Here is a 13,887-nt window from a genome sequence, read left to right as displayed (position 1 = left end):
TCTGCTTCGAGTCTGATCAGAATAATCAGTCTGATTTTTCTCGCACCTGGAACAAAATGGTCATCTGAATGAGGCCTTAGAATGAGCTCCTCTTAATCACGATGTCTTACACTTTGGGGACCTGTTTCTCCTCTTCAGACCAAATAAGACGTGATGATAACTTTCTAATATCCCATTTCTCCATTTTAGATTCTGGAAATTCAGACGAGCACTACGATGACATCAGCAGCACCGGCCAGAGCTTCAGCAGGTCAGTAGCGTCACATTTCTGTGTTGATAAATCCGCACGTTCTTCATTACATGGCGGAGCGTCTTTCCGGGTGTCACATCTCGGTTCCCCTGCTCGGAATGTGTGATCAGACAAGTGGCCGTTACCTTTCCTCTTATTATTAGGGTTTGTCCCTGTACAGCACTGATCGGACTGTGTTCTGCTTTGAAGGGGTAAATCCGAATAAGCTGATGGGGAAAACAAAACTACCAAGTTGATAACGTATCTATATGTTTCCAAGAGAAATATCAGAGGAACCACACAAAATAATATAAGTCTGGAATCAGGAGGGATATTGGAATTTTTCTAAAGGATTATGTTAAGTTTACAGTGCTTACATGGATACATTGTAACTAACCTGCAGATGTGTGAGCCCACAAGGTCAGAGCGACTGTCGGGCAACAATGTAGCAAGCCGAGATCTTGAAATTGACGGCTCGTTAGTGGTGATGTCTTGGAGAGTGTCTGTCTCAACACCCATTGGCTCCTTCGCTACCCAATCAACCATTGGCTCCCTCGTTACCCAATCAAGGAGTGATAAAAAAAAGACTCACAATGACCACTGGGGGCTCCGCTGTCACCATCTTTTTACTCCCACAGAGCCCTGGGCTTCAAAAAAGATCATTTTTATGATCTGTGATACAATAGTGTGGCAGTATATAGAACAAGCAATACAGCAATCGGAGGTTCCAAAAAAAATTAAAATAAAAAAAATAATAAGAGAAAACATAAAAGTTTGAACACCTTTTTACCATCCAAACATTTCATAAAAAAACATCAAAAAATAAAAATCATATTTTTTTTATCATCATGTCCATCACAGTTTGATCAGTTTACACAATTGTAAAATTAGTCAATCCAGATGGCATAAAAAAAAATTTGAAATGCCAAAATTGACATTTTTTTTGGTGGTCTCACCTCTCCAAAAAATAAAAAATATATAAAGCATTCAAAATGTATCTTTATCAAAATGGTATCCAGAAAAGCTATCGCTCGGCACACAAAAACAAAACTAGCCCCCAGCCAGTGGGGTAACCTGCAGCACATGGGTCCCAATGCAAAAGCTCTAGCGGGGCCCCCAATTATTTCAGATTTTTAATAGTATTGGGCTTCTTATATGGGCAAAAGGGACTTTTGAGGCCCCCTAGGATCCAGGGCCTGGGTGCGATTACATCCCCTGCACCTATTGTAGGTATATATATATATATATATATATATATATATATATATATATATATATATATATATATATATATATATATATATATATATATTGGTACAAATGACTTGGATACATGTGTGATTACAATGACACCAAACTTTGTAAAAAAAAATTATATATATATATAAAAAGCAGGAAAGAAAAAGAAGAGGCAAAAAAAAATACACTCAGTTGGGAAGTGGTTAAAAAAATAAATTAAAAAATTTTGCAATATTTTCTTTCTTTCTAGTTCTGGTGGCAAAGGAAAAGGATTTGTCCAATTGTTTAAGAAAAACAAATCCAAAGAAGATCAAGCGTAAGTGTGTAATATTATGTGTAACCAGGACGTGTCCTGTACAAACGGGTCCACATCTAGGTCTCTCCTCCCCAGGAAATGCCAAAAATATACATAGTTTCCAAAAATATTACTTTATTGGGCCCAAAGATTACTTCATGGCAGCCAAACAATATGCTCCGTTGTGACCAAAAAGCTATAAACAAAAAAAAAGGAGAAAATTAGCAAGTTACTTGGCCCAAATAATATTGCTACATAGTGCTCTTATAATACTGGCCTACAATGCACAAATGACTCTGCTTCACAATGTCAAAAGGCTAGTGCGAAGGCGCAATGGCATAAAATACCACCGTGTTATCTCAAAATAATACCGCCAAACAGTGCCCAAACAACGATACCATAATCTGAATATAATAGCATTAAATTGTAACAAAACTTAGAATACTGGAGCCAATGTAATCCACTGATGGGGGGGGGGTCTGGTTCCTGAATCCCCCCCCCACACAATCACTCAAACCACCAGATAGAAGTGCACACAGCAGCGTATAGACCATTGAGCGATGGACACAGGCGTCAGCTCCGCTCTTCTCTGGGGTGTGAGGGATCGGAGGAAATCTCTGGACCTGGACCCTCACTGAACAACAGTGAGTCAGAGGAGATACAATGTATCAAAAAGCTTTGTAAGGTTCAGTTACATGTTAAATGCCTGTAAGTTCCTGCCTTGGAGTATGTGCACATATTAAAGGGTGTCGGCCTTACCTCATATGGGGAGAATCCTGGTGACCGATTCCCTTTAAGTCTTTGTAGCAAATCTTTCTGCACCAAAAATGTTTCTGTTAGCAGGAAAAACTCTGCATAAAATATGAACATTTTTGAAAAATATTTAGAATTGAGAGTCCTCAGTGGTTGATACCTTTTAATGGCTAACTGAAAAGATGGTAACAAATTGCAAGATTCGAGATTTGTTACCATCTTTTCAGTTAGTCATTAAAAGGTATCAACCACTGAGGACTCTCAATTCTAAATATTTTTCTATCCACTGGCTAACACGGTACCAAGATATATTTCTTTCCTGGAACATTTTTGACACATTTTTATGCTTTTTTTTATGCAGTTTTTTTTTTTCATTCATTTAAATGGGTGAAAAACACTGAAAAAAATGACATCCTGTAGATATGGAAATGCTTCAAATTTTAAAGGAAAATATAATCAGCGTGTGCATGGGAGAAATCTCATTTACTTTGCTTGTACTGTAAAACGCTGCATTTCTCCCTGTGAGAACAAGGCCCTTACTGTGCTTTACTGTCCGGCCCGCCATACTGTACCCCAATAATATCACGCAGATTTAACACGTAGTTACATTTAATCCTACAGCATGGGGGGCCCTTATGGCTAAATTGGCCCCGGTTATAGTAAAACAAAGACATTATATTAAACTGAATTGATTATCTTCCACCATATTGTATGCAGTTATAAATAATCTTCTATGTGTCTATATCTTTCCAGATATTCACCTGTAATTCCTAATTTAAGTAAGTATTTCATGGCCCGCTAACATTTCAGCAAACTCGCACAAATCGATAGTACAAGCAAATCTAAAAAACTTTGTAATGCATCTTATCTGAGAAATCTGCTTGTTTCTCCACTTATGAGCCTCTTCTCCGCATTCCCAGATCATCCACTTTGAAAAAAAACAGCTCAAATCTGTTCTTGGTCAAAGCAAAACAAACTGCTAATTCACTGAGAGATCAGGTTACTGAACCTAATAATCTGTATGGAGAAGGCAGGGGGAAGAAGAAGTGATGAGATCATGCAGACACCTAATGTCAGACTCGCACCCCCACAAAATATAATAAACTTGTACCCTTTGGTGCTTTCATGAGTTTTTTGCTTTGTTTAATTTAATAAATTAGTTTAGAAATGTGGGGTCCCTCCTATTTTTGATAACCAGCCAAGGTAACGCAGATAGTTGTGGGCTGATATTATCAGGCTGGGAAGGTCCTTGGTTATTGGTTCCTTCCCAGCCTAAAAATAAAGATCTGCAGCTGCACAGAATTGGGGCATCACATGAGATGCCCCAATTCTGACACTTTGCCTCATTCTTCACGATTGCCCTGATGTGGTGGCAATTAGGGTAATGGTACTTGGGTTGATGACAACTGTGATTTGTCAATGAAAACTGTTATCATGAAGCTCCGCCGTAGTCCACGTTCCTCGATTCTTGCAACTGTGAATATCAGTAAAGTCATCGCTATTCACAGGTGGCAGAGAGACTCTGATGAGCATTGTAGTCCCTACTCAGCACCTGAGAATAGCAGTCACTTTACTGCTATTCACAGTCGCCGGAGCAAGAATCGGAGAACGTGGACTATATGGCGGCGCTTCATGGCTACATTTATTACTGGGTTAGTAATGGTGGTGTCTGATAGATACAACCCCATTACTAACCTGAAGAGCTTGTCTGCAGATGTGATTGTTGACAAATCAGAGCTGTCATCAACCCAAACTACCATTACCTCAATTGCCACCGCTCCAGGGCAGTTGGGAAGAGCCAGACAAAGAGCCAGAATTGGTGCATCTAATGTGGTGCGCCAATTCTGGGGTGGCTGTGGGCTGGTATTTTTAGGCTGGGAAGGTCCTAATATAAATAGACCGTCTCAGCCTGATATCAGTCCCCAGCTGTCTGCTTTACCTTGGCTGGTTATCAAAAATAGGGTCTCAGCCTGATTTCAGTCCCCTGCTGTCTGCTTTACCTTGGCTGGTTATCAAAAATAGGGTCTCAGCCTGATATCAGTCCCCAGCTGTCTGCTTTACCTTGGCTGGTTATCAAAAAATAGGGTCTCAGCCTGATATCAGTCCCCAGCTGTCTGCTTTACCTTGGCTGGTTATCAAAAATAGGGTCTCAGCCTGATATCAGTCCCCAGCTGTCTGCTTTACCTTGGCTGGTTATCAAAAATAGGGTCTCAGCCTGATATCAGTCCCCAGCTGTCTGCTTTACCTTGGCTGGTTATCAAAAATAGGGTCTCAGCCTGATATCAGTCCCCTGCTGTCTGCTTTACCTTGGCTAGTTATCAAAAATAGGGTCTCAGCCTGATATCAGTCCCCTGCTGTCTGCTTTACCTTGGCTGGTTATCAAAAATAGGGTCTCAGCCTGATATCAGTCCCCAGCTGTCTGCTTTACCTTGGCTGGTTATCAAAAATAGGGTCTCAGCCTGATATCAGTCCCCAGCTGTCTGCTTTACCTTGGCTGGTTATCAAAAATAGGGTCTCAGCCTGATATCAGTTCCCAGCTGTCTGCTTTACCTTGGCTAGTTCTCAAAAATAGGGGGATTCAATCTCATTTTTATTAATTAGGTAAACAAGGCTAAAAACAACCGTGTAAACGCACTTACAACGCAAGTGCTTTTTTTTAAACTGGATTTTCCGCATCTAATGCAAGTCTATGGGGAAATTCAGTACAAAAGGGACAGCATCTAAGCAAGAGAAAATGACATGTTGCCGCTCAAACGCACAGCGCAGGTAACTTCATGCAGCGTAGAAAAGCACAGTAGGCATGGGATTTCTCAAACTGAGAAATTTGAGTCTCAAACTCAAAAATATTTCCCGGATCCGTGCTTTCCTTGACCGCAACACTGCAAAAACGCTAGTGCATGCCCTTATCATCTCCCGCCTCGACTACTGCAACCTCCTACTCTCTGGCCTCCCCTCTAGCACTCTGGCACCACTCCAATCCATCCTACACTCTGCTGCCCGACTAATCCACCTGTCCCCCCGCTATTCCCCAGCCTCTCCCCTGTGTCAAGCCCTTCACTGGCTTCCTATCGCCCAGAGACTCCAGTTCAAAACCCTCACACTGACATACAAAGCCATCCACAACCTGTCTCCTCCATCCATCTGTGACATGGTCTCCCGCTACTTACCTACACGCAACCTCCGATCTTCACAAGATCTCCTTCTCTACTCCCCTCTCATCTCTTCTTCCCATAACCGCATCCAAGATTTCTCTCGTGCTTCCCCCATACTCTGGAACTCTCTACCCCAACACATCAGACTCTCGCCTACCATAGAAACCTTCAAATAGAACCTGAAGACTCATCTCTTCCGACAAGCCTACAGCCTGCAGTGATCCTCAACCTACTGAACAGCTACACAGCCAGCTCTTCCCTCTCCTAGTGTATCCTCACCCACCCCCTGCAGACTGTGAGCCCTCGCGGGCAGGGTCCTCCCTTCTTATGTACTCGTGTGCCTTGTTATCTGCTCATGTTTAATGTATTTGTCTATATTTGCCTCGTATTCACATGTAAAGCGCCATGGAATAAATGGCGCTATAAAAATGTATAATAATAATAATAATAGAAATTTCTATTAATCCCATCCACTGTGCTTGTACTGTACGCTACTCGCCAGGATGCTAGTATTACTGACCATGGGGACACAGCCTAAGGGACAAAGTTAGGTTTCAATTTACACTGGAAAAAGATACATTTTGACACCCTTTCCCCAAAAATAGTATTTACTGAAATAAAATATATATTATTTTTTTTTTTTTTTTTTTTTTTTTTAAACTTCCCTCCTTTAGTCACTGCAGAGAAAATTACTCCTCAAAAATATGCTCATGTGATCTATTCATTTTATCTTCAACAGATAGAACGACATCGCATGATAGTGACGAGCATTACATCTATGACTTAACTGATGAGCATGAAAGGTGTCTTCATTTATAGATATTTTCATATGTATATAATCTATGTAACCAAACCTTCTCTAAGTGTTAAAGAATTGATGACATTTTAAATTCCAGAGAAAAAGAAGAAAAGTCTCCAGGATGGAGGGGAATATTTCAGAAAAATAAAGAACAGAAAGTATTTGAAAGGTCGGTCTATCTATCTATCTATCTATCTATCTATCTATCTATCTATCTATCTATCTATCTATCTATCTATCTATCTATCTATCGAACAGCAGTGAAATTGCCCAAAGTTCTTTGCCATTTTGCAAACTTCATCCCCAAACATTTATCCCACTTCGGCTTATCACGTCATAAAAATACTAAAGTCTATCTCTCCGACTTTCTTAATTGTTTTACATTGTTTCATATTTCAGATACAAAATCTTTTACTTTGTTTTTTTTACCCAATGTAAATATTTCCTTCCAGAAAATTTTTCGGTCCGACAACAGGAGTGAAGAAATTTGCCAAAGAAGAAAAAATATTTCGTGAGAAATTCAAGGTTAGCGTCTCTGTTTTCTTTCTTTCCAGTGTATTTCAACAATTACATGTAAATGTAACATTCATTTTAATATCAGGAGTAAAATATCCTGTTTGTGGAACAACTGCTATTAAATCTGCTGTCAGGGCAGTATTATAGTGGTTACAGTCTTGTACATATTATTATTATTATTATTATTGTTACTGCTCCTATATGTAAGAATATAACTGTTGTAATACTGCCCCTATGTACAAGAATATAACTACTATAATACATAGAGGGCAGTATTATAGTAGTTATATATTCTTGTATATAGGGGCAGTATTATAGTAGTTATATTCTTATACATAGGGACAATATTATAGTAGTTATATTCTTGTACATAGGGGCAGTATTATAGTAGTTATATTCTTGTACATAGGGACAGTATTATAGTAGTTATATTCTTGTACATGGGGCAGTATTATAGTAGTTATATTATTGTACATAGGAGCAGTATTATAGTAGTTATATTCTTGTATATAGGGGCAGTATTATAGTAGTTATAGTCTTGTACATAGGAGCAGTATTATAGTAGTTATATTCTTGTACATAGGGACAGTATTATAGTAGTTATATTCTTGTATATAGGAGCAGTATTATAGTAGTTATAGTCTTGTACATAGGAGCAGTATTATAGTAGTTATATTCTTGTACATAGGAGCAGTATTATAGTAGTTATATTCTTGTACATAGGAGCAGTATTATAGTAGTTATATTCTTGTACATAGGGGGCAGTATTATAGTAGTTATATTCTTGTACATAGGGGCAGTATTATAGTAGTTATAGTCTTGTACATAGGAGCAGTATTATAGTAGTTATATTCTTGTACATAGGAGCAGTATTATAGTAGTTATATTCTTGTACATAGGAGCAGTATTATAGTAGTTATATTCTTGTACATAGGGGCAGCATTATAGTAGTTATATTCTTGTACATAGAGGCAGTATTATAGTAGTTATATTCTTGTACATAGGAGTAGTATTATAGTAGTTATATTCTTGTACATAGGGGGCAGTATTATAGTAGTTATATTCTTGTACATAGAGGCAGTATTATAGTAGTTATATTCTTGTACATAGGGGTAGTATTATACGAGGGGCGATCCAAAAGTAATGATAATCAATACTAAACACAATGAATAGTCAAATTTTTTTTTTTTTTTTTTTTTTTTTTTACATAGTCTCCTAACAAGTCTATACATTTAGTCCATCTCTTTTCTAAATTTAGAATTCCCTTAGAAAAAAATTCTTGATCTTGACCCTCCAAAAAATCCCCAACAGCGGTTATCACGTCGCTATTGTCATCTAATTTCTTGCCCCGGAGGTGTTCCTTGAACTGAGGAAAGAGAAAGAAGTCACTGGGGGCTAGATCTGGCCAATAGGCGGGGTGTTCCACCAGTTCAAAGCCCGCTTCTTGAATGGTAGCCATGGCAACTGCAGCTTTGTGAGCCGGCGCGTTATCTTGATGAAACAACACTCCAGCCTTTTTCTCCTTGATAGCCTCCCACAATCTTCTTATTTGTTCTGCGTAGTAGGAGCCCGTAATAGTGGCTCCCTTCTCCAAATAGTCCACCATAATAATTCCTTCAGCGTCCCAAAAAACGGACGCCATAACCTTCCCTGCTGAGCTTGACACTGAATTTCTTCGGCGTCGGTTCGTCGGCTCGTTTCCACGTCATCAATTGTTCTTTAGTTTCGGGATCAAAGTGGTGGATCCAGGTCTTGTCCATGGTCAAAAAACGTGACAAAAAATTTTCCTTGTCTGCTTGGAACTTTTCGAGATTTGCTATTGAAATGTCAACTCGTTTCTTCTTTTTCTCGTCGGTTAACATTTTTGGCACCCAACGCGCGGAGACCTTTCTCATATGCAATTCTTTTGCAAGGATTCTTTGAATACTGCCATATGAGATCCCTGTGACCTCAGCTACATGCCTGATAGTCACTCTTCGATCTGCCAATACAACTTCTTCAACTTTTTTCACGTTTTCTTCATTGAGGGACGTGGATGGGCGTCCTTCACGATGTTCATTTTCCGTCGATGTTCTTCCCAGCTTAAATTCCTTGGCCCAGCGTGCAACTGTGGAATATGGAGGAGAAGAGTCCCCCAATGTTTCCACCAAGTCGCTGTGTATGTCTTTGGTAGTCATTTTTTTCAAGCAGAGGTATTTGATGACAGCTCTGAGCTCGTTATTTTCCATTTTGATGTTCACTCCTCGGCAGTTCATATTCAAATGAATGTAGCTCCCGGGAATCGTGGTCTATTTAAGTGATTTTTTTTTTCCTGGACTAGTGGGTACCTAAGAGAGAAGAAAACATTTTATTTTAATTTCTGTGTGCAATAGAAATAACCGATTATCATTACTTTTGGATCGCCCCTCGTAGTTGTTATATTCTTGTACATAGGGGCAGTATTATAGTAGTTATATTCTTGTACATAGGGGCAGTATTATAGTAGTTATATTCTTGTACATAGGGGAAGTATTATAGTAGTTATATTCTTGTACATAGGGGCAGTATTATAGTAGTTATATTCTTGTACATAGGAGCAGTATTATAGTAGTTATATTCTTGTACATAGGGGCAGTATTATAGTAGTTATATTCTTGTACATAGGAGCAGTATTATAGTAGTTATATTCTTGTACATAGGGGCAGTATTATAGTAGTTATATTCTTGTACATAGGAGCAGTATTATAGTAGTTATATTCTTGTATATAGGAGCAGTATTATAGTAGTTATGTTCTTGTACATAGGAGCAGTATTATAGTAGTTATATTCTTGTATATAGGGGCAGTATTATAGTAGTTATATTCTTGTATATAGGAGCAGTATTATAGCAGTTATATTCTTGTACATAGGAGCTGTATTATAGTAGTTATATTCTTGTACATAGGGGCAGTATTATAGTAGTTATATTCTTGTACATAGGGGTAGTATTATAGTTGTTATATTCTTGTACATAGGAGCAGTATTATAGTAGTTATATTATTGTAAATAGGGGCAGTATTATAGTAGTTATATTCTTGTACATAGGAGCAGTATTATAGTAGTTATATTCTTGTACATAGGGGGCAGTATTATAGTAGTTATATTCTTGTACATAGGAGCAGTATTATAGTAGTTATATTCTTGTACATAGGGACAGTATTATAGTAGTTATATTCTTGTACATAGGAGCAGTATTATAGTAGTTATATTCTTGTACATAGGAGCAGTATTATAGTAGTTATATTCTTGTACATAGGAGCAGTATTATAGTAGTTATATTCTTGTACATAGGAGCAGTATTATAGTAGTTATATTCTTGTACATAGGGGGCAGTATTATAGTAGTTATATTCTTGTACATAGGAGCAGTATTATAGTAGTTATATTCTTGTACAAAGGGGCAGTATTATAGTAGTTATATTCTTGTACATAGGGGGCAGTATTATAGTAGTTATATTCTTGTATATAGGGACAGTATTATAGTAGTTATATTCTTGTACATATGGGGCAGTATTATAGTAGTTATATTTTTGTATTTAGGGGGCAGTAGTATAGTAGTTATATTCTTGTACATAGGGGGCAGTATTATAGTAGTTATATTCTTGTACATAGGGGGCAGTATTATAGTAGTTATATTCTTGTATATAGGGGGCAGTATTATAGTAGTTATATTCTTGTACAAAGGGGCAGTATTATAGTAGTTATATTCTTGTACATAGGGGGCAGTATTATAGTAGTTATATTCTTGTACAAAGGGGCAGTATTATAGTAGTTATATTCTTGTACATAGGGGGCAGTATTATAGTAGTTATATTCTTGTACATAGAGGCAGTATTATAGTAGTTATATTCTTGTACATAGGAGCAGTATTATAGTAGTTATATTCTTGTACAAAGGGGCAGTATTATAGTAGTTATATTCTTGTACATAGGGGGCAGTATTATAGTAGTTATATTCTTGTATATAGGGACAGTATTATAGTAGTTATATTCTTGTACATAGGGGGCAGTATTATAGTAGTTATATTTTTGTATTTAGGGGGCAGTAGTATAGTAGTTATATTCTTGTACATAGGGGGCAGTATTATAGTAGTTATATTCTTGTACATAGGGGGCAGTATTATAGTAGTTATATTCTTGTATATAGGGGCAGTATTATAGTAGTTATATTCTTGTACAAAGGGGCAGTATTATAGTAGTTATATTCTTGTACATAGGGGGCAGTATTATAGTAGTTATATTCTTGTACAAAGGGGCAGTATTATAGTAGTTATATTCTTGTACATAGGGGGCAGTATTATAGTAGTTATATTCTTGTACAAAGGGGCAGTATTATAGTAGTTATATTCTTGTACATAGGGGGCAGTATTATAGTAGTTATATTCTTGTACATAGGGGGCAGTATTATAGTAGTTATATTCTTGTTCATAGGGGGCAATATTATACTAGTTATATTCTTGTACAAAGGGGCAGTATTATAGTAGTTATATTCTTGTACATGGGGCAGTATTATAGTAGTTATATTCTTGTACATGTGCAGTATTATACTAGTTATTGTACATAGTGGGTCAGTATTACAGTTGCTATATTGAAAGGGTTTGTCACTACAGGATGTATCACTGATGTAGTAAACATTCTAATAATCTTCTGTGCGCTTTACCCAGTTCCCTTGTTAGCTCAGTTAAATTAACCACTTTTTACTGTTTTGTCCTTATTCAGAAGGCTGTTTTCCTTATTGGCACAACTGTTGTGTTTTGTGTTGGTGAAACTTCTTATGTTCTCTATATATTTTCCAGTACACGGGTGAAATTAATGTTATTAACACTGCGACTATTAATGACCTGGCTCCACTCTCACCAAAAGATAAATTGGATCTCGCAGTGAAGCCTGGAGAAATAGTTGAAGTCATAGATGTCACAAATGAAGACCAAATAATTTGCCGAAATTTTGCAGGAAAATGTGAGTATATTTGTTCTAGGAAAATTACTGTAAAGTTGATCTTGTCCCAAAAGATGAAACCATTGTACTGTTATACTTTATCTGAACATGAGATGGAGCCTCTGTATCTACCAAGTGTAGAACTGAATGGCTGTTTATAAATAACTAGATGGTGGCCCGATTCTAACGCATCGGGTATTCTAGAATATGTATGTAGTTTATTTATGAAGATTTTAGAATAATACACAGGATTTGGCCATCTGTGACCAATTAGCGAAGCGTGGTTCAACTCCCGCGCCAATTCGCGGCCGGACTGCGCCTATTGCTGATTGTTCGCGGCCAGCCACGTAGTATATAGCACAGCCACGTAGTATATAACAGCCCATGTAGTATATAGCAGAGCCACGTAGTATATAGCACAGCCCATGTAGCATATTGCACAGCCACGTAGTGTATAGCACAGCTCACGGAGTGTATAACAGCCCACACATGTAGTGTATAGCACAGGCCACGTAGTGTATAGCACAGCCCACGTAGTGTATTGCACAGCCCACGCAGTACATTGCACAGCCCACGCAGTACATTGCACAGCCCACGCAGTACATTGCACAGCCCACGCAGAACATTGCACAGCCCACGCAGTACATTGCACAGCCCACGCAGTACATTGCACAGCCCACGCAGTACATTGCACAGCCCACGCAGAACATTGCACAGCCCACGCAGAACATTGCACAGCCCACGCAGTACATTGCACAGCCCACGCAGTACATTGCACAGCCCACGCAGTACATTGCACAGCCCACGCAGTACATTGCACAGCCCACGCAGTACATTGCACAGCCCACGCAGTACATTGCACAGCCCACGCAGAACATTGCACAGCCCACGCAGTACATTGCACAGCCCACGCAGAACATTGCACAGCCCACGCAGTACGTTGCACAGCCCACGCAGTACGTTGCACAGCCCGCGCAGTACGTTGCACAGCCCGCGCAGTACGTTGCACAGCCCGCGCAGTACGTTGCACAGCCCGCGTAGTACGTTGCACAGCCCGCGCAGTACGTTGCACAGCCCGCGCAGTACGTTGCACAGCCCGCGCAGTACGTTGCACAGCCCGCGCAGAACTTTGCACAGCCCGCGCAGAACGTTGCACAGCCCGCGCAGTACATTGCACAGCCCGCGCAGTACATTGCACAGCCCGCGCAGTACATTGCACAGCCCGCGCAGTACATTGCACAGCCCGCGTAGTACATTGCACAGCCCGCGTAGTATAAAGCACAGCCCACGTAGTATATAGCAATGTGGGCATCAAATCCCTGTTAAAAAAAATAAATAAATAAAAAATAGTTATATACTCACCTTCCGTTGGACCCCCCAGATCATGGCGAAGCGGTTACCGCCGCTCCTCGCGCGCTCCGGTCTCAAGAGTGCATTGCGGTCTCGCGAGATGATGACGTAGCGGTCTTGCGAGACCGCTACGTCATCATCTCGCGAGATCACAATGCATGGAGCGGTCACGGGAGTGTCGTGAGGAGCAGGAAAGGCCTGTTCTGGATCTGAGGGGCCGACGGACGGTGAGTATGTAACAATATTTTTTTTTTTCTTTTTATTATTTGTAACATCAGATCTTTTTGCTATTGATGCTGCATAGGCAGCATCAATAGTAAAAACTTGGTCACACAGGGTTAATAGCAGCGTTAATGGAGTGCATTACACCGCGGCATAACGCGGTCTATTAGCGCTGCCATTAACCCTGTGTGAGCGCTGACTGGAGGGGAGTACGGAGCGGGCACTGACTGCGGGGAGGAAGGAGCGGCCATTTTGCCGCCGGACTGTGCCCGTCGCCGATTGGTCGTGGCAAAACGCCTACGACCAAATCAGTGACTTGGATTTCCATGACAGACAGAGGCCGCGACCAATGAATGTCCGTGACAGACAGAAGGACAG

At 39.6% G+C, this 13,887-nt stretch overlaps 1 protein-coding gene across 2 annotated transcripts in view; it reads left to right on the top strand.

The window, feature by feature from the left end:
- FYB2 (FYN binding protein 2) overlaps window positions 1-13,887 on the top strand; it is a 40,750-nt gene that overhangs the window by 24,877 nt on the left and 1,986 nt on the right. For both annotated transcript variants that reach the window (XM_069738095.1, XM_069738096.1), the window contains exons 15-21: window positions 190-250; window positions 1,719-1,784; window positions 3,270-3,295; window positions 6,408-6,471; window positions 6,565-6,636; window positions 6,920-6,992; window positions 11,796-11,958. In XM_069738095.1, coding sequence (XP_069594196.1) covers window positions 190-250; window positions 1,719-1,784; window positions 3,270-3,295; window positions 6,408-6,471; window positions 6,565-6,636; window positions 6,920-6,992; window positions 11,796-11,958 — 525 coding nt within the window. The remainder of the gene's footprint in view (window positions 1-189; window positions 251-1,718; window positions 1,785-3,269; window positions 3,296-6,407; window positions 6,472-6,564; window positions 6,637-6,919; window positions 6,993-11,795; window positions 11,959-13,887) is intronic.

Source organism: Ranitomeya imitator, chromosome 8 (assembly GCF_032444005.1).
Source record: "Ranitomeya imitator isolate aRanImi1 chromosome 8, aRanImi1.pri, whole genome shotgun sequence".
NCBI lineage: Eukaryota > Metazoa > Chordata > Amphibia > Anura > Dendrobatidae > Ranitomeya > Ranitomeya imitator.
This window is presented reverse-complemented; position numbering and strand designations above follow the sequence as displayed.